We start from the raw sequence: 25640 nt of genomic DNA, 5'->3' as shown, positions 1-25640 counted from the left end.
GTCATCAGTCGGGTCCCTGGTGATTGCCCTCATTTTCTTACAAGCTCACGTGTGCATTCAGAAGGTGTGTGTAAGTCCCTCTCCAGCGAGTCTCGGCGCCAGGTGGAAGGAGCTTCCTGGTTGCTCAGTCCTCCCACCGCCCAGCCTCTTAGCCTTTAAGTGGTCAATGCAGAACAATTTCACACCCCCCCAGGGCTGCCCACTCCTCAGCCAGCCCTCGGGCGCCCTTACTCTCCTGTCTCTGCCGGTCCTGCGCGGGGGAATCCAGCTCAGCCGCCTGCCAGCGCTGTGACTCACCTTCCCATCTGGGCAGATCCTCCCTCCCTCCCCTGCCTCCCTCGGGGCCCTGTGTGGTTTGGGAACCCCTGTCGGATCTTTGTCACGATTACGAGTCTGTTGCACCTATCGGTGGGGACAGTTTCTGCACACTCTCCACTTCAGGCCAGGTCAGGTTCTGCAGCCCCTTTGCACTTACGGGAGGTGGAGGAGGTCTGGCAGTGTGGGGTGAAGGGGGGACTGGACTGATCTCCAACAAGGACCGGTGGGGATCGGCAGCCAGGGGGTGAGCGGGGTCCGCGGCTGGGGAAGAACTAAGAGGAACCGTCTGGGGTCTGGGGCTTGCTGTGAGTCAACTCAGCAGAATCGTGAAGGCAGGCCAGGCGACGAGGTACCAAGGGCGGGGAGTTTTCCTGAATGGGCCCGGCAGGGTTCTTGCTTAAAGTGGATGCTACAGCCAGCGAGAAGGAAGCCCAAGGGGGGCCCTCAGAAGCAGGGAGCCTGACTAGAGTCAGGTCATGGCCACGTCTGTCAGTCAGTATCCAGGGGCTTGTACGTGCAGAGGCCACCGCTGAGGAGAGCCCCGTCGGCTGGGAAGGGGGGGCTCTGTCCTGGGACTGCACACAAGGCAGAAGGAGGGTGGCCGGGGACTGTTAGCTGAGTCGTGTCCGGAGGAGAACGGGCTGCATGCTGGGGTCGGGCCCGGGGCAATGTGGGACTGAGCAAGGCCAGCTGGTGATGCTGGCGCTTGGGCCAGTCCCCTCCTTGGCATTCTGCAGCTGTGAATACATTTACAGCCTTGGGATCACCCAGGGAGGAAGGGGTCACGATTCTGTGGGGGTTCAGAGTGAGTCACCCCAAGAGGTGCCTCTGGGGTGTGTGTATAGTTCTGAGCTAAAGGCAGCTTTAGCTGCAGGTCCAAGAGAGACATCTGTGCCTCCCCTTAACTACCAGGATGGACTTGAAGGAGGGCCTTGTTCGGAATAAGGGGTAATCAGAGATAGCCTTTTCTGACCTGGCTGTGTGGTAAGGCAAACTATGACACTAATCGCTGAACCTCTGCTCTTCCTATCATCCAGTGGTGACCAGAGACCCCCGAGGTGCCGCACGTCACGCCCAGCTCAGGGTGTCTCATACCCCCCCTTACTGCCCCCCTTCTGCTTCAGACCCTCTCATGTGTGGGGGAGGCGGGTCTCTGGCTCTCATGTGCACAGGTTCCCACACGTACGTATGTAGTAAGTTTGGTTATTTTCTCTTGCGAACATGTCTGGTCTACTTGATTATTAGATCAGCTAAAAGAACCCCGAGGGTGAAGCTGCTTCCTCTCCCACATTCGCATTCTACAGGGGAGGAAACTGAGGCACGGTTAATAAACAGCCCGTGCAGGTGGCTCTGACCGGCAGGAGCCATGGTCCCAGCCAGGCAGGCCGCTCCCAGCCCGCCCTCGGCAGGACACTGTCCTGCCTCCTGCTGTTATTAGACTCACAGAACCGGAGACCGGAGGCCGGCTGCAGGGGCGGAAGGTGGCCAGGCAGAGGGCAGAGCCCGGGGAAAGGCCCGAGTGGGCAGCGGGCGGGGAGTCTGGAGAACAAGCCACGGCTCTGTCTCCCGGTTGGGGAGTGGGGTGAGGAGAGAAAAGCGTGCTGGGGGTCTGAGGGGAGACGAAGCGGAAGCGGAAGGAATGGAAGGCTGTGCCCAGACTGGGGGGCGGGGGGGGTCCTGGACGCCCAGCTCGGAAAGTCAGAGTTCATCCTGCAGTCAGACGGCCTCAGCGGAAGCCGGCGTCCGAGCAGGCAGAGCAGGTCACGTGGGGGGCTGACCAGGCAGTGCAGGTCACATGTGGGGGGCTGGCCAAGTGACAGCCAGCAGCAGGTGCTCCCCAGCTGCTGCGAGGCTCAGGCCAGCAGCCCGTCTGGGGGACTGGGCAGCGGCGGGGCGGCCCTGAGCCCTCGGGGGCTTGCAGGGCCCAGACAGACGGCCAGGCTGCAGGGCGAGGGCCGGGGCCTGTGCTTGCTGGCCCCCAGGGTCTGGGAGGCAGCAGGGGAGCAATACCTGCCCAGGCGCGAGGTGGGGAAGGTCCCAGCCTCCACCAGGTGGATGCCTGAATTCAGGTCACAACCCATCTTGGGGGAAGCCAGGGACTAGAACGGGGACCCCAGCATCCATCCTGGCCCTGCCCCTCACCGGCCTGTGACCCTGTAGACCTGGGACCTCCGTGTGGTGGCAGGGTTACAGTGGGGACACTTGAGCCAGGCTGGCTGGGGCACGTACTCGGTAAGGGGTACCACTCGCCCCCATGGGGAGATGGGACTCCACCCACCCCACCCCCATCCAGAGAATCTCACAGCAGTTTCTCCTTCAGGAGTCAGTCCCTTCGGGGACTGAACCGTGTTCTCGCAGAAGCAGGGGGTGGCGGGTGGATCACCCTCCGGGTGGACCCCCTTCTCCAAGAGCGAGGTCCTGGACTTGGCTGAGTCCAGGTGACCTGACGCCACCTCCTTGCTGGGCAATTTGGGCTTCATTCACAAAGTCACAGGCCAAGTTGTGATACCACAGTGTCCTTACCGGGCTGGATCTGAGTTGGCGGGGACTGGGGTTCCTGTCCCCCGCACCGGGCCGGCCATTGGGAGGAGCAGTGAGGGGTGGACGGGAGAGGAAGCGCTTCCTACAGCCCCACGGCCTCACCAAGCCCTCCCCGCGGCCTCGGCTCCCTCCGGCTACTTCGCCTTATCAAGGCGAGTTCTGATGTCCGAGGCAGTGTTCCTTCTTTCCAGGGATCCTTCCAAGAAAAGGCTGCCGGCCAAGAAGGTGCCCTGGGGAGACTAGAAGCTGGCAGTCCAGCCCAGCCCGTCCATCTCTGCCCTGTGTGGCCTCCATCTACAGGTCTGCCTTGTGTGGGGACAGTCCTGGGGCCTGTCTGCCAGGCTGCTGCAGATATTCAGGTCAGGAAAGCCTCACAGGGCCCCGGCACTGGGGCGCAGCGAGGGCCCAGCGCGCAGCGGCCAAGGCCGCATGTGCTGCCTCCAGCAGAAGCCCGACTCCCGTCCCAACTCCTGGAGTCTCCAGGTTCCTACTGGACAGAGCACAGCTAGGGGACGAGGGTGTCTCCAGTCTGCGAGCACCAGGCTGGCCTTTCCACACTCGGACTGGGGTTTCCCGGATGCCGAGGTCAAAGCCAGGGCCCAGGGGAGAGCAGGCCGTGTTTGGGGAAGTCCCTGATGGTGTCGGAGGGCCGCGTACCAAAGAGCACACACAGGCTGGCTCTTAGCAGAAGGGCGTTTCTGCTGGAGGCTGAAGGCCGAAGTCACAGGGGGCCTCGCCTCTGGGTCTCCCCAGCTTCTGGTGGCCGCTCGTCTGCGCCCCTCCAGGCCCTGCCCTCTTCCCTCTGTGTCTCTGTAGTACTGTGTCTCCACCTGGCCTTCTTATAAGGACATCAGCCATTGGATTTAGGGCCCACCCTCCTCCCGTGTGATCTCATCTCAACCTGACCACACCTCTGTCCAGATAAGGTCACGTTCACAGGTAAACAGGTACACGGGTTAGGACTTCAGCATGTTTTTTTTGGGGGGACGCAGCTCTACCCACAAACCCCAGTATGGAAACCCGAGGACTCAGCCCGCAGGCAGACGGCCTTTTCTGTGTCCGACTCAAGTGTGTGGGCTAGACCAGGCGGGGGGCGGCCAGTCTCTGGACAGGAGGCTGGAGGGGACGGGCGCCGGGGTGGGGCTGGCCTAGCGCTCCCCGCCTGCACTCTGCCAGCATCGCCTCTGTTCGTGGTGTTGACTGAAGTAAAGAAATGGCAGCTACTGTTTAGTCAGTACCTGCTCTGTGCTGGGTCTCTGGAAGCTGGCATGTACCCCGTGACCACGTGAACTCATCCCGCCTCACCCACTCCTGGGACAGATGTGTCACCTTCCCTGTCTATTCCAGAGAAGGGATAAGATGGCTCCCGGAGCCCGGCACCCTGGTAAACTCCTCCCTGGGTGTCCCCTGCCCCAGGGTTCCCCAGCCAGCTGGAAAGACTCTCCCCTTCAGCTGGGGGAATGCCAGGCCTCACCACCAGAGGGCAGAAGTGCCCCTCGGAGTGGGCAGTGCCCAGGGGCCGGCTGAGCTGAAGTGGCCGAAGTCTGGCCAGCAGGAGGGACAGAGCCTGGGGACGGTCTCTCTTCGGCTCAGGTGGCCTGGCTCCAGCTTTCGTGCTGACTGTGACTCTGGCCTCCCGAGCCCCAGTCTCTCTGTCTGTAACCCTTGCCTGCCAGCGTTGCAAGGACCGGGGCAGGCGGTATGACTCAAAGGGACGCCCTCGGCCCTGCCTCTCACCAGCCCCTTTGGGGACAGACTCACTCCCCCAACCCCCCTTCAGGGGGAGTCACAGAGCTCGTGAATTCGGCCAGGTGGACCCGAGTCCCCGGTCCTGGTTCCGGAGCTGCGCTCACTCACTGCCGTCCCCTGGGCCCCCAGGCGCCAGGTTCTCTCTGAAGAAACGGGGGGAGGGGACAGCTGTCCCAGGCTCGGGGGTTTGCAGAGCCCAGGGGGCCAGACCCCGGAGACGCCCAGTAGCTACCCTCACGCAGGCCCCAGCACTGTGCCTGTGGATGTGGCATCCCTGGGCAGCCCCGTGGTGCGGTCATACCACAGGCATCAAAGACACCAGGTCCCGGTCTCCAGCCACGTCTGTCTACAGGGTGCACGTGGCCTCTAAAGGGCCTCACGGTTCTCATGTCTGAAACTCACCTGGGGCAGCTCTGGCGAGAAGGCGGGGGTCCAACCCTGGACCGCGTCCATCTTACAGACGGGCACACTGAGACCCTAGAGGTCACCTGACAACGGCAGGGCTGGGTGGACCCCTGTTCTGGCCACCCGGCGGAGGGCTGCTTCTCCCACCAGAAGGACAAGCCCTGTGGATAGCGGGGTCCTCCTTGCGGACCAGGGTCCTGCACCACCTCCTGACACCCTGCTGGTCAGGAGGGAACTTAGGGTCCTGGGGGAGGACAGGATGTGGTTGATGCCATCAGGTCACTCTGGCAGCTCCGGGGCACACGAATAGGTCCCCTTGGTCTCCCATTACCTTTAAAAGAGAGCATTTCCCTTCCCCAAGTCTCAGGCCCTGCCGAGGGTCTTCCCTCAATACAGTGGTTCAATCCCCCACCGCTTCTCAGGCCTGGAAGGTCCCGTAAGGGCATGGCGGCCCGTGGGCACCTGGAGCCCCAGCCTGTCTGCAGGCGCGGCAGCCCCAGAGCCATCACGTGGGCCCCGGGCCCGGGAGGCCCGGTCACCTGATGCTTCTCGGGAAGCCAGAAATCAGGGTTTCCATGTCAATCTCTCCATTGTAAAGCCTTGTCTGCACGCGGTTCTGGTTGATGGGGTTTTTCCTCACCCTGCAGGCTGTGCAAAATGCATTCAGGGGCTGCACTTGGCAGTGGGCACCCAGCGGCCCTGGCTCTGGGGGGCAGGGACGGCTCTGTCCCCTCCTGGCCTCTGCCTCAGATCCTATGGCCCAGGGGGGCTGGCTGCTCGCCTGGGCTGTCAGCCCACCCCCACCGCCTGTGTCCCTTTCTGCCTGTCACCAGCCCACGCACTGCAGCGGCGCCTTCCCCTGAGTCCCCAGCGCACCTGGCCCTCGGCTCTGGGGTGTAAGCTGCTGGGGCCAGGCGGCCACGGCTAATTCCCTTCGCACTGACTGCAGTTGCTTTTAGATGCCAGGGCCATTCCTTCCTCTGGAATCTCCCCCGGGCCGCCTCTCCCAGGCCCCGGCGGCAGCTCCAGCCCCCTCTCCAGCTAGAAGCCCTCCAGACCCCCGTCTCCGCCCCTCCTCCTGCCTCCCACGGTCCCTGAGCTTCTTATCTGGGCCGTCCAGCCTCCTCCCCCCAGCCAGCCCCTCCCACCCCAGCGAGCAGAGCAAACAAAGCCAGCCCTCTGCCCAGAGCCTGCCTCCAGCCTGGGGAAGCCTCTCCCGCCCTGCCCCACCTCACCAGGGGCAGTTACGCATTCTGTTTCCCCCTCTCCGGGGTCCCAGGACCCATACATGCTTCTAAATGGGTGAGAAGCGACCAGGGGCTTGACTGGGTGAAGGTGAGGAAGGGGTGACCTCTCCGGTCACACAGGGCTCAGCCTTGAGGATGGATGGCAGAAAGGTGTCCACACCCTCAATTTTGAGCTCAGGGTCATGGAATTTGTCAGCTATGATTCTACCTCCTTAGGATGAGGGTAATGTCTGGCACATAGTAGGTGCTCAGGAAATGCTGGTTGATCTGAACTGGACAGTGTTGTGCACCTAAATGGGTCTCCCCTGGCTACCGGAGCCCCCAAAGAAGCTCCTTAGCTGCTCGGCTGGGCCTCGTCCAATCTCGTCCACTGCCTCCTTCATGCGGAGGCGCCGTTTCTGTCTCTGAGCGGGAACAAAGCTGCCCTACACTGGGTCACACTGAGCTGGCTTCCGGGCAGCTGTGTCCCACCCCCACCCCATGGTAGGGACCCTCTTTCTCAGGCAGCGCAAGAGGCACACTCTGGGATAGGGGACCCAGTGGCCTCCGGGCCTCAGCTTCCGTCTTCTGTACAACATTGGGGTGAGGGGGGTCTCTGAGCATCCTTCTCAGGCTGAGAGTCTAGGATCAGCCCCCCCTCTCCCCTCACTGATTCCCGCGGGAAGCATTTATGGGGAGGCATGGGGCTGGGGCTCTGAGGGCAGCAGGACCCGCTCAGCACAGGCGCGGCACCAGGAGAGGCCCGGGAAGGCGGACCAGGGCAGCAAAGCAGGCCTGTGCCATGTGCTCAGAAGGCCCGGGTCAGGCCCAGCTTTGCCATTTACCAACAGTATGACGTTGGGCAAGTTATTTCACTCTCTGAGCCTCGGTTTCCTCAACTGGGAAACAGGAAACTCCTGCCTCCTAGAGGGAGACCGGCCTGAGATCGGGCACCTAGAAGCGCTGCGCAGGCCCGCAGGAGCGCCCCTCAGGGGACTTATCCGAGCCAGCTACAGGGACCCGCTTTTATCATCCCAGAGACCTGGGGTGGGAGGCTGGCCATAGCCTTGCAGGTCTCTGCCCTGGGGAGGCCACTCCTGATTCCCGCAACCCTCCAATCAGGCAACTCCTCCGGGCCAGGGTGGGTGGGGTCCTGGCCCGAGGCGCCCCAGGAGGCTGAAGGCCTGGACTCAGCTTTCACGAGGACCTCGGGGACGTCTGTGTCCCTCTGGCAGGATATGAGGGATCTGTGTGAACACAGCCTTTGAGGGGAGGGACGGGAAGGAGGGGTGAGTGTGGGTGAGGCATTGCAGAGGAGGGGATCTCGGGGCGGAGGAACAGCAGTCGCTGGGCGCCCTGTGGCTGTGTCCGCAGCGACGGGGGGTGGGGGCGGGCGCTTGGGATTGTTGGGTTGTTCCGACGGTGCGCGTTGGTTCCCAATGGGCAGGTGTGGCCTTCGGAAGAGCCGAGCGAGGCACGGCAGACGGAGGGGGCTTTGAGGCGGGGGACCAGCCTTGCCCCCAGCTCCTGGCCCCGCCCCGGCATCTCCCAGCCCCGCCCCCTTTCCAGTTCCACCCGCTTGCTCCGCCCCCGGCCTCAAGCCCGGCCCCTCGCCACGCCCCCGGCCTCTGTTTGCTTCAGGTCCGCGCTCCCCGCCGCGCTCCAGCCGCTCCACGCTGCAGCCGCTCGTAGCAATGATTAACCCGGAGGGCCGGCGGGCGCCAGGCCCGGGGCGGAGGCCTGCGGCTGGGGCGGGACCCCGGAGGGCCGCGCGGCTTCCTGCTCTCGCCCAAGTTTCCTCGTAGAGAGCGCAGTAGAGAGCGCAGCGCCGGCGGGGGCCCGCGGCTCGGCGTGGCGCAGGGCGCGGTGCCGGTCGCGCGTGGGCGCCGAGCGGGCCGCTGGGGTCACCATGAGGACTCTCCGCAGGTTGAAGTTCATGAGTTCGCCCAGCCTCAGTGACCTGGGCAAGAGAGAGCCGGCCGCCGCCTCCGCGGACGAGCGGGGCACGCAGCAGCGCCGGGCCTGCGCCAACGCCACCTGGAACAGGTAAGGCCGCGCCCTCCCGGCCCGCCAGTGGGTCGGGGACCCCAGAGCGGGAGGAGGGGGAGCCCTCGAGCCAGTCCGCGATAGAGGGCGGGCCCCCTGCGGGAAACAGCGCAGCTCGCTCCGCGGCGCTTCACTATTTCTAAGAACTTGCTCCGCCGGAGTTGTCTGGGCGGGGAGGGAAGTTTAGTGCAACGTGTTTCTAGAACGGAGGGATGAGACCGCGGACCCGGGGCTGGTCCCAGAGCGTCTGACTCGTGGGTGGCGGGGTGGGCGGGGGCCCGCGTGCCCGCCTCCCACCCGTGGCCGTCCCACTCTCCGATCCTGTGCTCGTGGCAGTCTGGGAGGTAATACAGCAGGAAGTACTTTTCCCATTTCGCAGATGAGCCGATGAGCCCCGCGGGCGCAGTCGGTAGGTTGCTGCTGAGCTTCCTGTCTCTCTCGGAGTTCAGGTCGGTGGTGGGCGGGCGGTTTTCCCTTGAGCGGCCCCCTGTCCTCCCAGCTGTCAGCAGGGAGGCGGCAGCGGCCCCGCATTCCTTCCACGACCCTCCTCCAGGGGCCGTTCCCAGACAGGCAGGGCCGTGGGAAGTTCCCCCACTCCCAAGCTTTGTCTGAGGAGCGGGGCTGGGATCCGGAAAAGAGACGGTTTATTTAGTGGGATTCCTCAGCGTGTCTGCTTATTGGCCCTTTTAAAAAACAGATATTTCCACCGAAGAGAAAACGGGAGGGGAGAGGAGGGGAGTGAGGCAGGCCGCGTAGGGGGGCTGTGGGTGCTGTCACCCCACTGCACGCACCTGGCAGTGACATCTTGCCAGCAACTCCTCAGGCTGTGGGCTTTTGGCCGGATGTCAGGGGCATCGTGGTGGGCACAGGGCTGCCAGCCCGAGACCTTCCTCTGTGCCCGAGGCAGGACACTGCCATCCGCCTGCCTGTCTCCAGCCCCTACCAGAGTGCAGGCTGCTGGAGGGCTGAGACGTTTCTGCCTCAGTGTCCCCATCTGCCCGTGGGCGTGCACAGTCCTCCTTCCAGGGCCCGCGGGGGCAGTGAGAGAAGGGCTCTGGGGCATCACGCTGACCCAGTGCCTGCACACGGTCTGAGCAGTGTGCTCCTGTCACAGGACTGAGGAACAGAAGCAGCCTTCCTCCTCCTGTCTGCTGTGGTCTAGTGGAAGGGGCCGGGCGGTCTGAGTTCAAATCCCAGCTCTGCCTCGTCCCCGCTGTGTGGCCTTGAAAAAGACACATAACCTTTCTGGTCCTCAGTTTCCTTACCCATAAAATGGGCTAATGAGTGTCCCACCCTCACAGGCTGTTGTAGGAATTAAGTGGGAAGATGGGTATTAAAGCCCTCGGCACGGTGCCTGGCGTGTGGTGGGTTCTCTGTCACTCATACCTCAAGCCCAAACTCATGTCGGGGTGGGCCTGTAGGGTTGGGGTATGGGGGGGCTCCTTAGGGGTCCTCAGGTTCCTGAGCTTTCACCCACGGCAGCTTCGTGAGCCACACCCAAACAGAGGTAGGGGCACCCCAGGCCCACCCAGCTCTCAGTCTTCCGGGACAGGCCACCTGGGTCCCTCAGCCGCCTTTTACTTAAGGGAACTTTGGATCCTCAGTTCGGTTCTGTCCCTGGGCCTGGCAGACGACAGAGGAGCGCACCCTCCCCGCACCAGCCAGCACTCCCACCATGTGCCAGCCCCTTCATGTCCCTGGACTCACTTTGCCACCATGAGAGCCCAGAAAGGGAGCTATTATTACCACCCCCTGCCCCCAGTTTAGAGGCGCAGAGGGGGCGCAGAGCCCCAGGAGACCTGCCCACGTAGGACATGGCAGAGCCAGCGTCCTACGCTCCCCTCCCCAGACAGAGGAGGGCCTGAGCCAGGAAGGGAGCAAAGTGCCTTCTGCCAGGTCCCTGAGTCACAGCAATGGGGGCCGGGCCCCTCCTGGTCTTTGCAGCGCTCCCTGCCCGCCGCGCAGGACAGCAGCCTTGTCTGTGGCGGGACGGTCTGCGGCGGGTCCTGCCTTGCGGTGTTGACTCTTCATTTTGAGTCCAAGGTACACGCACTCCCTTTTATCTGAGCGACACGCTGGGTGGCTTCCCACGACAAAGTTACTCTCCTGGTTCCAGAGCCACAGTCCAAAATCAGGATGTTGGAGGCTCTAGGGGAGGGTTCTCCCTGCCTCTTCCAGTTTCTGGGGGGCCCTTGACTGGGGGCTCCAGTCTCTGTCCCCGTCTTCACAGCACCTCTCCTTTGTGCCTCTATCCAGCTGTCGTCTCTCATAAAGACACCAATCACTGGATTTAGGGCCCCCCCCCCCCGCCAGATCCAGTTCCTTAACTGATGACATCTGCAAAGACCCTGTTTCCAAATGAGATCTGGGATCTCAGGTGGACATGGTTTCCTAGGGGACACTATTCAACCCACTTCAGCGACCCTGGGCACTGCCCCTAAGTTCCCTGTGCCTCTTCCCTTGTCTAGACATGGAGCATGGGCAAAAACAAGCGAAGAAACAAAATGTATAGCTTGCTCTTGCTGGAATAGAATCCATGCACTCACCCAGCCATTCATTCATTCACTCATTCACTCAGCAAAGAGCCAACAGCCTCCCAGAGCCTGGGAGGGAGGGAGTCAGGAAACAAACAAGACACAAGTCAACCAGTCAGGTGTTTGCAGGTCGGCTTTAGTGCCGAGATGAAGAATAAACCCCGGGGCACCGAGTGCCGACCACACCCGGCAGGCAGCCCGTGCTCCATTTGGTCCCCTGGGACGTGGGTCCCGTGCGTGTGCAGGAAATGCTGGCCCTTGCAAACTGCAGGCGAGAACTGTCAGAAGGTGTTTTGTGAGGCATGTTTCTCCCCTTTCTAGATGGTAGAATAGAGGTGCCCAGCCAGGAAGAAGCAGGGCAGATTGTGCTCCCGCGTGGTGCTGGCCCGACCCCTGCAGAGTGATCCCCACCCCGATCTCAGCAATACTGAGCAGCCGTGACACTCCGTCCCCCAGATGGTGCTGCTCCATCCAGACTTAGGGGGTAGGAGCTCCTTTCATCCCGGAAAGAACTCCAGGTGCGATTCACTACCCCCATCCTGCAGATAAGGCTCAGAGAGTCGCAGGGACCACCCCGGTCTAACCACAAAACCTGCGCTTCTGCCACCATGGGGGTCTCTGAGGGGCCAGAGGTTGGTTGAAGCGGGGCTAGAGGTCAGTGAGGGCCTGTCAACTGCCACTTCCTCGCTCTGGGTCAGGCCCTAGGTTCCAAGCCCCCTGTTCTGTGAGGCAGTCTGTGTGTGGTCAGCAGAGTAATAGCCCCCCAAATATGCCCACACTCCAATTCCTCAGTCTGTGACTATGTTATATTGCAAGGCAAAGGAGACTTTTTAGATGGGGTTAAGGATGTTTGATTGGGGAGGTGACCCAGGTGGGCCCAATGTCATCACAAGGGTCTCTGTGAAATGGGACACAGGGTCAGGGTCAGAGGAGACTGCAGGATGGGAGCAAAGAGGTTGTGGATGGAGGGATGAGCCCGCAAGCCACGGACTGCAGGTGCCTCTGGAGGCTGGGAAAGACCGATGGGTTCTGCCTTAGAGCCTCCAGAGGTAGCCAGCCCACCGCACCCTGACTTTAGTCTTGTGACACTGATTTACTTTTCAGCCTGAGGTGGCTCAAGGGGACCCAGTGGAGCCTAGCACCCCTGCCTGCCTGCCTCTTCCCACTTGTTCAGCCCTTCCCTGGGGCCACTGGCTGGGTGTTGGGTCCTAAGAGGACCCAGGTCTCAATGCTAGTCAGGGGCCCGAGGAAGAACCAGCCGTGCTCAGGGTCTGACTGGCCCTCTGCGTGAACCAGACAGAATGAGGAGATGGCCGCAGAGGCCCCGCCTCCTCTGCATCCTCAGAGGCCTCCGAGGCCGCTCCAGAGCAGGGTGGGGGTCCGAGGAAGGGCAGGGCTCTACCCCCAGGGGTCCCCGGATGTGCATCGGGCTGTCCCACCAGAGGCGAGGCGAGAGGATTTGGGGGGCCCCTACTCACCACTCGTTTTCTACAAGGCAGGTGGGAAACACTGAGAGGAGATGGTGGGCCAGACACCCACTCAGCTGGGGCCCCAGTGGCTCACAGCCCCACACTGGCCTCTATCTGGTCCAAGGTAGCCGCAGGCCGTGCCCCCAGAGTCCCACAGTTAGCCCTTCCTCCCAGCCTGTCCCCACCCACCCACCCCCATCCTGGACAGCCCTGTCCCACCAGCCCCAGTGTCAGGTCTCAGCTCCATCCTGGTGCCCGGGAGCCTCACTAAGGGTCCTGCGCTTCTGCCCTGTGCCCAGTAGAGAGAGGCTGGGACTTGGCCCTGCCTCCTGCCTTCCTCTATGGGATGGGGAGGGGACAGACCCCTATGAGGGAAGGGGGTGATGGGTCAGGGTCTCCCCTGGAAGCTCCCTAAAGGCCACCTGCAGTTTCCCAGGGACCACGGCTCTGCCCTGGCTGGGTCTGCCCACCTCTGGTCTAGGAGGCCATGGGCTGGAACAGCTGGGGTTTCACTTCTATTCTGGGGGGACAATAGGTCACGTGAGGTCCTCTCACCCTCTCCACCCTTCCTCTCTCCCCCAGTGGCTCACAGCAAGGCTTTTTGTTTACCCAACTTGCACTTGGGAAAGAGCTAGAACCTCAGCTGGAGAGAAACGGGAAGGAGCTGGGCCCCGCCTGTCCCCCCACCCTAACCCCTACCCCCGCATTTGTGTGGGCAATGGGGGGTGCGGAACCATGGGCTTGGGCGCCAGCCTGGCAGTAAAGCTGCATGACTCCGGCAGCCACTTAGCATCTTGGTCTTCAATGTTCTGTGGCCTGAGGTGTGACAGTCCTCGCGTCGTGTGGTGTCAGAAGGGGGACATTGGGAAAACCACAGAGCAGATGGCTGAGCTGCGGCGGATGCTTCTGGGGTCACGCCCAGCGTCACCTCTGACCCTCACACGGTTTCCTTTAGGGGCTGTAAGCACGACGCGGACGCTCAGGCACAGGTGCTGGGGCGTTTGGCACAAAGCCAGGAAGCCCGCGGCGGGGACCCGAGCCCACGCCCACCCTGGACCAGCCTGGGTGGGAGCTGGCGGTGGGCAGTGTGGGCTGAGAGCTCGGGGTGACTCTGGGTGGGCAGGGCCGCTCAGCCAGAATGTGAGGCGTTCGCTCTGTCCCTCAGTCCCCAACAGAGCCTCCCTGGGTGACCTCTGCTGCCCCCGTGCCAGGTCGGGGGGTGGAGGCTAAATAGTAAACCACAAAGGCCTCCCCTCCCCAAGAAGGAGACGGGGTGCAGTCTGTGCCCCACACAGGTGTGAGGGAGGGGGGACCTGGCTGCTGGGCACTGAGGAAGGAGGGAGGGGGTGCAGGGCCCGCCTCCAGCCTGGGGAGCAGTGAGGGCGAAGGCCTGAGGCAGGAGGGGAGGTGGCACTGGAGTCACCGAGGGGTCCAGACTGCCAGCCTTGCCACTCAAAGCCACGTGGTGTGGGGTCACCTCTGAGTGGGGGCCAGGAGCAGACGAGGCTGGGGTCCCTCTGGAAGGTTTGAGGGAAGGAGAAGAAGGGCACAGAGAGGCTGGTCAGAGCAGGTCCCTGACGGCAGCGGGCCCAGGCCTGGGGGCGTCGCCGAGGCTCGGGGTCCTGGGCTCACCTGCCTGGTGTGGGCCCCAGGGAGACCTTGGCCCTGCCCCTCTGAGCTTCTGAGTGTCTGGCCCCGGCCCCCCACCCCAGGCAGACAGGGCTGGGTGGGGCTGCCCCTGCACTGTGTCCCTCCCGGACCCCCAGCCGCCCCCACAAGGCTGAGAGAGTTCTCAGCTGTCAGGGCTCCAGGGCGGTGGCTTCCTGGCGGCCAGCAGACTTCCCAGCAGGTTTTCGTCTTTTTTTAGTGAGCAGTGGGGAGCCATATCCACCAGGGACTCATAACGGGCGGACACACTCCCATGACTGAGGGCTGAGGCCGGGCCATGGCCAAGCCGGCGCCTCATCCCCACGGCGCTGGGGGCAGACCTGCCCGTGACCCCCCACTCCACAGACAGGAAGCACCTTAGAGGATGCTCCGGCTCCCCGGGCACGTGAATGAACAGCATCCCAATGTCAGGCTCCAGAGGAGCCGGGCTCCCTGGCTCAGGGGACAGGTGTCCAGTGTGGTGACAGCATCTGGCTCAGCCGGGGCCAGCTGTGGAACCTGGGTACATCCCCACACTGCCCAGACCTGCGGACTCCCTTAGGGCACTGGGCCTCTGTGAGCCTCGGTCTCCTCATCTGAAAGGTGGGCAGCCAGTTCCTGCTGCTGGGAAGGGTGGAGCTGGTGGAGGCAGACCAGGGCACTGGCAGCCCGGCGGCCCCTGCCTGCCCTGGGGTGTGACCAGCAGCACGTGTCCAGCTGTCCCCTGCACACGAGAACCACACAGCCAGTGTGAGGTGGTGAGCTGCAGAGAGCAGCGTCCCGGTGCGGGGCGGAGGGCGGCGGGACCTGGTTCTCACCCTTGGGGGCCTGTGGCCCGTGGGAGGGACGAACAGGAAAGTGAATCAGCAAAGTGCTGGGACACGAGTCTACACAGAATGGGGAGGGAGTCAGGAGGGCTTCCTGGAGGCAGTGGCCTCTGAGCTGAGGCTTTAAGATGACTAGCTCCTTGCCTAGTAGGCCAGGAGGAGGGGGCTGAAGGGGCAGTGGGTACAAAGTCCCAGGGGTGAGGCACCCCTGACAGGCCCTGCACTCTGGGATTAGAGTGTAGGGTGCCCAGGAGTATGGGGGAGGGTCACTCCTGAGGAGCCTTGAATGCCACATCCAGGCCTTGCTCTGTGTCTGCTGAGCAGCAGATACAGTGGGGAGGCCAGCAGGTATAATCAGAGGCTTAGGTGAGCGAGGAGGGGCCCTGGCCAGAAGGGAGGGAGGGGTGTTGCAGGAGAGACCTGGGAGGCAGGGTTGATGGGTGGGGGGCTGGGGGGTCAGGATGAAGTGCACCAGATAGTTACCAGGCTGCTCCCATGGGCCAGGTGCCGCCATGCAGTCAGGAGCAGTGCAGGGCCCGCGCTCCCGCGCTCCGTAAGGACGGTGGAGACAAGTTAATCCAACCGGTCACACACAGACATGCAGACCCACACTGACAGGTGCTGCAGAAGCAGACCGCCACCTGTGATCGCTGGGAGGGGGAGGACCTGCGGGAGCCCTGTGGCTGCAGGCAGCGTCCCCAGCAGGGCCAGCGCAGACCCCAGGCCCCTGGCACTCAGAGGTGGGGGCAGCAGGGCCGGCTCAGGGCCACCTAGGAGCCCAGGGTAAGAAAGCCCGCGGACTTGGACGTGTTGAGGCCACCAGAGGATGACCTTAGTCCCTCCCTGGCTTGGAGGGTTCGGGAGCAGGGGAAGGGAAGCGGAGTGTGTGCAGGGCACACAGAATGTCCTGGAGAGGTGGCCAGGAGGTGCCTGGGGCGTGGGGGAGGCTGGGGGCACTGGATCTTGGGGCTGAGATGGAACTGGGGCCCACGGGGACAACCAATCCCTGTGGCCAGGCGCCCTGCCTCTGAGCGGCCCTTCCTGTCCCTTGGGCTGAGCCGGAAGGCTGCCATGGAGCGCGGGACGAGGCGAGGCCTGCGGGAGGCGGGGCGGGGTCCCCGGGCATCTGGGCACAGCGCTCCTCTCTCCCCACCTACAGCATCCACAACGGAGTGATCGCCGTCTTCCAGCGCAAGGGGCTGCCCGATCAGGAGCTTTTCAGCCTCAACGAAGGCGTCCGGTGAGTGGCTGCCCCGTCCCAGGCCCCGGTCTTTGGGGGTGGTGGGGGGGCTGTGCAGGGCGGGAGGCTCCGAGAGCTGCCGTCAGCGGTGACCGCCACCGGGACCTGCTGCGTGGCTTTCGGGCCTGGCGGGCCTTCGCCACCAGCCCTCCCGAGGACATCTTTTCAGGGGGAACAGGGTGGGACATGGACGGTGGCGCGAGGTAACACCCACATTCCCTGCTGGCGTTGAGCATCAGGAAAGATAGTTATTCTGTTAAAGAGGAAGGACCCCCTGCCTAATGATGGGGGTGTCGTTCCTGGAACAGCCTGCGGACACCACCCTGTCCTGTGAGCGGCTGAGGAAGGAGCGTTTGGGAAGGAGCCCCTGATGTGCTCTGTAGCAGGAGGCGGCCAAAGCTCAGCGAGGTCAAGAGCCTTGCCCAGGATCACACAGCCGCTGCAAGGGGGCGTGTGCCCCCTCTATGCTCTTCCCCTTCCACCCGCAAAACACAGACGGCACACCTCGTCAGCTCCACGGGGGAATAAAAGGTTAATTGGGGCGGCGTAAACCCTCCCCACCCCAGGGTGGCAGAGCTGAAAGGGTCCCTACAGACCAACTGAGGCCTGAAGAGGGAGAGGGGCTGGTGAAGCCGAGAGCAGGAGCTTGTCGCCTGCCAGGCTGACGGGCGATCTGTCCAGCTTTTCTCAGGCTGCTCTGGGCACCCAGGGGTGCGGCCCCAGGAGCCGCCAAGGGCCTCAGGGGGGCCTGCAGCATCCCTGCTTTCTGCGCTGCTGAGGGAAAGGGAGTTTGTTGCAAGCCTAAATAATGTGCTAGATGTTTAAACAACAGAACACAGGGAAGTATTTCTAAATTCCTGAGCAAAGCACCGGGGACTGCCCCCCAGCAGTTTCTGCACCCTCCCCCTCCGGCAGCATAAACAGCACAGGGGTGGGGACTGTACCCCAGCCGCTGCCCTGCCACCAGCCCTCCGGGACTGCACAGACCCGGCGCCTCCCTCGGAGCGTGTGCGGGGGTGGGGCAGGGATACAGCCCTGGGCCCCGGGCGCCCCTCCACAGCCCCGGCATCCTTTACCCAAGAAACAGGTAGAGGTAGAGGTCCGGCAAAGTGAGACCTGCAGCTCCTGGCCAGACAGGCTATTTGGGGCAGTGGCCTTTTTTCTTTTTTTTTTTTTTAAGATTTATTTATTTATGTATTTTTAGAGAGAGGAGACGGGAGGGAGAAAGAGAGGCAGAAAAGCATCAATGATCACCTCTTGCATGCTTGCTCCAACTGGGACCTGGCCCACAACCCAGGCATGTGCCATGGGTGAGAATAGAACCGGCAACCCTTTGGTTCACAGGCAGGTGCTCAATCCACTGAGCCACACCAGCCAGGGCTGGGGCAGCAACTTTTTAGCCAATTCAAAATCATACGCCGGGCCCCGGTAAGTGAGGGTAACAGGGCCCCCCCTGTGAGTCAACTGTGGGGCCTGGTGCCTGAGCTGGCATGTCTTGGCTCTCCACAGTGCCTCTGAGGAGTGGGCACCCTCCTACCGCATTTTACAGATGAGGAAACTGAGGCACAGAGAGGTCGTGGGTTGCTCACAGAGCTGGGACGTAGGCCTCGGACTCCAGGGCCTGTGGTTCCTTCAGGACTTCCCTTGCCCCAGCTCTTTGCTGTCACATGGCCACATTAAATTAAGTGAATTTAATTGTGCATTAAATCCATAATCGGTCATTAGCTTCGATCCCACGAGAGCCCTGGGACTGGAGCCATCGATTTCACCACCACCCGGTACGCCCCTCCGTTCCGGAAGCTCGCTGTGCTGGGCAGAGGAAGGCCACGATGCGTCAGTGACAGGACGCTGACATCCGGCCATCACCCCTCTCCATTCCCCCCATTTTGTCCATGTATTTCTTATTTAATATAATTCACCCTTTTAAAATGTACAGTTCCATGTTTTAGTTTATTCCTGAGTTTGTACAACCATCCCCCTATTTAATTCCAGAACATTTTCGTCACTGCTCCTCCCCCCAAAAGTCTGTCTCCATCAGCAGTCACCCCCCATTGCCCCCTCCCCGGCAAATGCCAGTCAGCGGCCTGTCTTTGTGGGTCTGCCTGCTCTGGGCGCTGCGGAGCCGCGGGACCACCAGTGCGCACGGGGCCGTTGCTTGTCGGGACTTGGGTGAGGATTTCCTCCCTTTTCGTGGCCGTGTGGTAGTTCGTCATGTAGAAAACACACCCTTCCCTGTATCCACGTCCCTGCTGGTGGGCGTTCCGGCCAGCTCTGCCCTCGGCCGTGATGGCTCGGGCTGCTGTGACCTGCACGGGGCTCTGCGCGGACACGTGCTTCCGTTCCTCTGGGGTCTCTCCTGCAGCGGCGTTGTGGGGTCGTGTCACAGGCTGCAGGTGGCTTTGCGAGGGGCTGCCCGGCCGTCGTCCTCGGGACTGGGTTTCTCCACGTTCTCTCCGATCCTGGCTCCTTTCCGCCCTTTGGCTCCGACAGGGCGGGGCCGGGTGGGGCGGGAAGGGGTGCCACCTCGTGGTTTTGATTGGCTGGGCATCTTTTCATGCTCTTACTGGCCGTCTGTGTCTCTTGCGAGAAAGGTCTGTTCACATCCTTGGCCCGTTTTCTTCACTGGGTTCTTTGCCTTCTTGTTGAGTTTGTAAGAGCTGTTTCCTCCTTCTGCGCCCCTTCCCTTGACCGTCTTTCTTCTGAACCTGCTGTACCTTCTGCAGCCACAGGGGCGGTGCCAGGGCTCAGCCTGCTCTGGGACTTGGGCAGGTGGAGGAGTGGAGCTGGGTGTTGGAGGCCCGGCCCTCACGTGCCCCCTTTCCCTGGGGACCCTTCAGCTTCCTCCTCTGTGACATGTGGGGGCGGGGGGCCGAGGAGCCGCAGCTGTGGACAAGGAAAGGGTGTAGCCGCCCCAGCCCCTGCAGGGCTGGGACAAGGGGACACGCCTAGCCCTCCCGTTGGTGTCCCTCCGACCCCCAGTGAGCCCCTGGGACCCCTGTGTGGTCTCTGACTCCCACCCTCCTTCCCACAGGCAGCTGCTGAAGACAGAGCTGGGGTCCTTCTTCACGGAGTACCTGCAGGTGGGTGCTCTTCTCCCTCGCTGGGCTGGGCTGGCAGAAAGGACCAGGGGCCACCCGCTCTCAGTGGGCGTCCGGTCAGTCCCTGGTCCCCTCCCCCACAGCCCCCGGCACCTCACCCGTCTGCCTTCTGTCCCTGGGTTTCCCTGTCCTGGGCATCGCACGGGGCGGGCGTCGCCCCAGTGTGGCCTTTGGTGTCCGGCTGCGTTTGCTGAGCTCAGCGTCCCCACGGCTGCCCCGCGCTGCAGCAGGTGTGCGGCTTCGTGCCTCCTGCAGCCGGGGCACCGTTCCGTGTGCGCACGCACCTATCTGTCCATCTGTCTGTGGGCGGACCCTGGGACGTGAATGGTGCTGAGGTCGCACGGTGTCACCCTCGGCTGATGCCCAGGGCAGCGTGGACAAGACCCTGTGGTCTGAGCCTCAGGTCACCGATGTGGCTCCCAAAGGAGGCGCCAGTCGCAGCTCTGTGCGCTTCAGCGGCCTTCCCTTGTCGTGGGAGGTGAAGGCAGCCGGCTCAGCTGAGGCTCCGGTGCCACCTGTCTCTTGGGGTTGTCCCTGTGGCCAGCTCCTGCCTCGTGACAACCCCTGGCTGGGTCAGTTGTCAGTGGCCCCCCAAGATGAGCTGAGGCCCAGGCTCTGTGGCAGGTGGGGGTGGGATTCGGTGAGTCCCTTCCCTGCTGGCCCTTGGCCGCAGGGTGGTGGACTCTGGGGAGCCCTGCCCACCAGGAACCCCCGGGGCACCCTCCGAGCGGTGACAGCGGCCCCGTGTGTGCCTTCCAGAACCAGCTGCTGACGAAAGGCATGGTGATCCTGAGGGACAAGATCCGCTTCTACGAGGGTGAGTCCAACGGCCCGCTGTGGGGACTGTGTGCCGGGCCACACCGCTTGCCGGCGGGGCTGCCGGGCATCCTGGCTCGTGCCAAGGACAGTGGCGTGGCAGGTGTGCCCGTGGGAATCATGGCACTGCCAACCCCGCCTGGCTCCCAGGGCTCTGGGCGGGCAGTGTGGCTCTCCTAGCGGGACTCGGAGGGGGACAGGAGCGAGGCCTCAGGCCGCAGGGCTGAGATATGTTCCCCGGAGGGATCTCATTTGCTCCCAACTTGCTGGAACCCAGGAGGCCCGAGAGAAGTCGGGAGAAGGCCCCTCCTCTCCCACTGCCCCTGCCGCCTGGGAGCACCCGCGGGTCTCTGAGGCCTGGTGGGAAGTGGCTCGAAGAGGCTAGAGCAGGTCGCTGCTGCCTGCCTGGGTGGGAGCAGCGGTTGGGGGCTCCCTGCTGAGCATGCCCGAGAGTTTTCTCTTTTAATGCCCTGCCCCCCCCGTGAGGCCTGTGGGTCATTGTCCGGTCGCTCCTCCGGGGACAATGCAGAGATGACAGGAGATTGGTCCTTGACCACACTGCAAATAAGGTGTGGAGGTGGGGCTCGAACCCAGGCCATCCTGACGCCAGAGCGCACACCCCCGGGTCCCAGCTGGCCTCTGCTCGGCCCAGGCTCAGCAAGGAGGGGAGGGTCCTGACCCACCACCGTCGCTCCTGCAGGCCTGAGTCTCAGCAGGACATGCCCGGCCCCGGCCCCCAGGGGCTCCCTCTGTCTGTGGGCCCTGGGGGCAGCAACTGAAGTATGTGCCCCCTTAGGGAGACAGCAGATTATGGGAGGACCCAGCTCCGACTGGTACGCCTCTGCTAAGGGCCTGCTGCGTGCCAGGCCTGGGCTGGGTTCAGGTTCCATGCATGTTTGCTGAGTACCTACCATGCCCTGGGCACATGCTTACTCTGCTGGGTTCTGCCCTGACTCTGCTAAGTCGCTGGGTCTCCCCACAACCAGTGAGGAAGATACCACTGTTGTAGACACCGAACATTGGGGAAACCAAGTCACGGAGGGTTCAGTGATGCCTAGGCCACGTGGCTGCTACATGGCAGCCTCGCTCCTGAGCCCACAGGCCTCCCTGCTGCTCCGGGCACCTCCTCACGTCCTCACTCTGGCCCGGGAAGGAAGGAGTGTCAGCCTGTCTTGCAGAGGTGGAGGCGAAGGCTGGGGGGCCTGGTGTGCTCTGGATGAACCTGGAGCCGCGTGTGTGCATATCGGGTAGGAGAGTCCCTGAGGCCAGAGCCTGAGAACCTCAGACGTGGGGCCGGAAGCCACAGCCACCAGGGTCCTGGGCAGCTTCCTGGAGGAGGTGGCACCTAAGCCTGCGGGACGGGGCATTGAGGACTTGGCACCTGGTGGAGACGTCCTCCTACGCCCCTGTCCTGATTCGGCACATTCCGGCGGTGCCTGCACCTCCCACCAGCCCCAGCCCAGGGGCGCTGGCGTCGTTGGAGAAGGGGAGCTTTGTGCGGCTCAGTGGAGTGCTGCCCACAGGGGCCGCCAGGCCACCCAGTGGGGAGTGCCAGCCCAGTGCAAACTCCCCAGGCCCCAGGGACGAGCCCAGAGTCCCAGGCTGGAGGCCAGAGGGCCTGGTGTCCAGTTCTCATCCAGCCGCAGACACGTCATTTCCCTCTGGTCTCAGTGTCCCCATCTTAGCACTGTGGGGTGGGTCGGGCTCCGTCCACACGCGCAGTACGTGTCAGGCCCCAGGTGGCCTTTGGGGACCTGGAAATGAAGGAGACCCAGGCTCCGCCCAGCAGGGCCTTACAGCCATTTGGGGGCTCAGACGAGGACCAGATGGTGAAAGTCCAGTGTGGTGAAGGGAAGCCCTGGGAGAATGGATTGATTCCACACTGGCAGTCATGGAGGGCTGCCTGGAGACAGTGGCCCTTGAGTAGAGGCTCAAAATACAGTCTGTCCAGGACGATGTCTGTCCCCTTTCAACCCATTGGTTGGAATAACAACCAACCCTCACCCTGAGGGTGGCCTCAAGAGCCTCCCCTTCCACCTCTCAGCTCGCTTGGGGTCTCAGGAAGAGCTCTTCCTTGATGCTGCCTGCGCCCAGCCTGTCCCCACCTGTGTTTCTGATGGATGGCGTGCTGCCCCCCTACCCAGGGCAGCCCCAGTCCCTCGCCACCTGCTCCATCTCCAGCCTCCACAGAGGCCTGGAACGCTGGCTCCCGAGAGTGATTCCTGAGCACGAGGAGCCTGCGTACAGGCCTAGAGAAGTGGGCTCCCCGCAGGGCCGCGTCCAATGCTAGGAGTTTGGCTTCCTCAGCTCAGTGACTAATAGGAGTGAACTCCCTCTGCAGCCAAGATCACCCCCTCAGCGGCCCGGCCCTCTGGTCATCACTGTCCCTGGGGATCTCCCCGGGATGGACTGAGACCCGAGCCGATGCCTGTTCATTCTAGTCTCCAGGCTCCCCCGCAGTCGGCCCTCGGCCTTGGGAAAAGGAAGGCTGACCTACCCCCGGGGCAAAGCCAGCTCGGCCTCAGCACTGCGTGGGCCCTGCTGACCATCGGCAGGGGCGTGGGCCACCGGTCATCGGTCATCGTGGCAACAGCCAGCCCTTCCTCAGCTCCTGATGCAGAGCCATTCAGCCCTGGGTGCGCGGGACGGCCGTCACGCCCGTTTCACAGAACCACACTGAGGCCCAGGGTGCAGGGCTCCCCAGGGGCCCCACAGCAAGGCTGTGCAGCCTGGCTCTCTAACCTGGGAACCCCAGTGCCCCCAAGGCAGTCCCCAGCAGAGAGCCTGGCGGGCGGGCGTGGCCCCGCTTCCCGGCCTTGGTCACCGTGTGGCTTGGCGGAGCCTGCACTTCGTGTTTTACAGCATCTGCTTTCCGCTGCGTTTCCGGGCCAGGGGCCGGAGAGTGGTCTGAGCTCAGGGGACACTGGCCTGGCCCGTGCCCAGGGCCACCCCACTGCTGGCCGAGGGAACTGAGCTGCCTTTCTTCTTTCCAGAGGCGGTGGGGACCTGAAGGGACCTTTGTGCTCAGGCAGAGCCCCGGGGGCAGCACATACCCGCCTGTCCCACCGCAGACCCAGGTGGGGGCCCAGGGAGGACCGGGAGCTGGCTGCCGGGCAGAGAGCCCTGGTGCCAGCAGACGGCCGAGCACAGAGGCCAGGCCCCTCTAACTGCCCGCCAGGCTGCACGGGGCCCTCCCCTCCCAGAGCCCAACACCCACACAGACCTGGGGCTTTACAAGGTGGAGGGAGTGGGGCCCCGAGCCCAGGGAAAGTGAGGAGAGGAGAGGCCAAGGCCCTCGTCTGGCCCTCTCGTTCCCGTGGAAACCTGCAGCCGTGAGGCGTGAGCAGTGCAGTCTGGGAGAGGGCCAGCTGGGGCCCTTCCCCCCTTACTCGGAGCCACCCACCCCTGCTGATGTTTTCCACAGGGGTCCACTCCTCCTGGGCCCAACAGCCCTTCACCCTAACTTGGCTCTTGCTAGTGGATAAGCTGAGGGTTAAGTGCTTTTCATTTCCTGGGGGACCCCAGGAACCAGCCTGAGGGCACCGCAGCTGTCCCCATCCTTGAAGGGCTATCCCCCCTGAGGATGGCACCCCTCCGTCCCAGGGCAGGCAGAAATTACCGCAGGCTTTCCAACTGCCTGCTTCCCACACATCTGTGTTTGCGGGTCACATACCAAGGATGTTGGTCAACCTGGCAAACCATCCCATATCAGCTCATATAGCACCTCCTCCAGGAAGCCCTCCCTGCCTGACCCTCCCCATCTTCTCGCCTCCCTTCTACCTGGAGCGTGTGGCTGTGGTTGGACATGGTCTCCCTGGCTCTCTGGATTCCACCCCAGGCAGCCTCGATGGCAGGGATCCAGGCCCTTAAGAGGCCCGAACCTCTCACAGGCTCAGTCTCTTCACCTGCCCGGTGAGGCTGCCCCTTGCCTGCATCCTCGTGATTGCTGTTCAGTGCCCTGCTGCCTGTCATGTAGTGGGACTGGGACTGTTTGGGGCTCGGCTGTGTCCCGGGCGTCAGGCCCAGCACAGTGTAGGTAGGTGGATGGATGCCTCGGCCCCTTGCAGGCTGGGAGGTGAACCAGACGAGACGAGGATGGGAGCCGAAGCTCCTGCTGGGGGCGCACCTGCACGTGGCCGGCGCGGCCGGAACGGGAGCGGGAACCAGCCGCTAGCACACACCCGCGTGTCTCTGCACGGGCCCTGCGCAGGCGCATTTCATCCCACCGGCTCCGGGAGGTGGACCTGTTACTGTCCCCTTTTATCAATGGGGAAGCTGAGGCACAGAAAGGTGAAGCCGTGAGCCCAGGGCCACCAACCTGCCAAGTGCTCTGTGCCTTTCACCTCAGGAGCGCCCTCCAGAGCCCGGACCCCAGCGCTCAGCTCCTGCGGATGGGAGACGTGACCTCTGACCTGGGAGGGTGCGAAGTGTCTGCTGAGCCCTTTTGGGACGGGCGGTGATAGCTCCCTGTGCCCACAGGACAGAAGCTGCTGGACTCGCTGGCTGAGACGTGGGACTTCTTCTTCAGCGACGTGCTGCCCACGCTGCAGGCCGTCTTCTACCCAGTGCAGGTGAGCCACCCCCGGGGCCACGGCGTTACCTGGGGGTGGGTGGGCACACCCTCCTGCCCCTCGCTGCCAGGACTGGCTGTCCGCACTCGTGACAGGACCAGGCACGCGTCCCTGGACCTCTCAGAACCTGTTTCCCACCCACAGGACGGAGATAAGGCCAGCTCCCTCCTAAGGGCCTGTCGAGCCTGAGCAGCACATAGTAGGCCATGCCCAGCACATAGTAGGCGCTCTGTGTGACAGAAACCCTTTCCTCGCCTGCGGGCCAGTGGGTCTCCCATGACCACGCTGTCGTGTGTCCACAGGGCAAGGAGCCGTCGGTGCGCCAGCTGGCCCTGCTGCACTTCCGGAACACCATCACTCTCAGCGTGAAGCTGGAGGACGCGTTGGCCCGCACCCACGCCCGCGTGCCCCCTGCCATTGTGCAGATGCTGCTGGTGCTACAGGTGGGCACACGGTCATGCTTAGCACAGGTGCAGAGCCAAGACGGGATCTGGGTCCGCAGGGGCCACCAGCAGGGACACTGTCCAGAGGAACCTGGGAGGGCGGAGCTGTTCAGAGGCCTGGATTCGGGACAAGGCTGGCCTCAGCCTGGTCCCACCGCCCAGAGCTCTCCATCGGGGGCAAGGAGCTGGGCCTTTCCCGCTCTCACCAGTCAGTCACTGGGGCTGTGGGCCACCTCCCTGACTCCCCACAGTGGCTCCGACCTTCATGGTGCAGACAGCTTTCATCAGAGAGGGCAGCTCTGGCAGGGGCAGCGGCCAGCTGTTGGCAGCTGCCCTCCCAGCACCGGGGAGGGGGGTGAGCAGCCTGGCCAAGATACGAGATCAATGGGCCCCCCACAGCCCCCACGGCAGACTGGGCCTTCCTGCTGCATCCTGAGCCCTGCGTCAGGCACAGCGCGCTACAGTTTGCCGGCTCATGTCACGGCACGGAACCGGGGTCGGCTCTGTCAGCCGCCCTCTCACGGTCAGGCAGGGAACGCGTCCCCACCAGGAGCCGGCTCGCTCTCAGCAAGCGAGGCCACCCGGGCCTGGCCCTGCTCATTGTTCCGCGTCCTCCACGCCTGTGGGAACCCTGCTAAGCTAGGGTCTCTGAGGTCGTCCTGGGGTACAGCACAGCCGGCGAAGGTTCCAGAGCAAGGAAGGACCGATGG

At 63.4% G+C, this 25640-nt stretch overlaps 1 protein-coding gene across 4 annotated transcripts in view; it reads left to right on the top strand.

Annotated features, from left to right (window-relative positions):
- The window catches only part of PRR5 (proline rich 5), a 50363-nt gene that overhangs the window by 19139 nt on the left and 5584 nt on the right, over positions 1-25640 (top strand). For 3 of the 4 annotated variants that reach the window (XM_090272271.1, XM_090272270.1, XM_090272272.1), the window contains exons 2-7: positions 8166-8285; positions 15922-16002; positions 19034-19082; positions 19860-19917; positions 24396-24487; positions 24790-24930. In XM_090272271.1, the coding sequence (XP_090128397.1) occupies positions 8176-8285; positions 15922-16002; positions 19034-19082; positions 19860-19917; positions 24396-24487; positions 24790-24930 (531 nt within the window). In that variant the 5' untranslated portion in view covers positions 8166-8175. Of the gene's footprint in view, positions 1-7885; positions 8286-15921; positions 16003-19033; positions 19083-19859; positions 19918-24395; positions 24488-24789; positions 24931-25640 lie in introns of those variants that run through there. The other variant, XM_090272269.1, reaches the window with a different exon arrangement.

The sequence above is a fragment of the Furipterus horrens genome, unplaced genomic scaffold, assembly GCF_987537825.1.
Source record: "Furipterus horrens unplaced genomic scaffold, mFurHor1.1.pri manual_scaffold_4, whole genome shotgun sequence".
Classification (NCBI taxonomy): domain Eukaryota; kingdom Metazoa; phylum Chordata; class Mammalia; order Chiroptera; family Furipteridae; genus Furipterus; species Furipterus horrens.
Note: the sequence above shows the minus strand (reverse complement) of the source record. Positions and strands in the feature narration are given on the sequence as shown.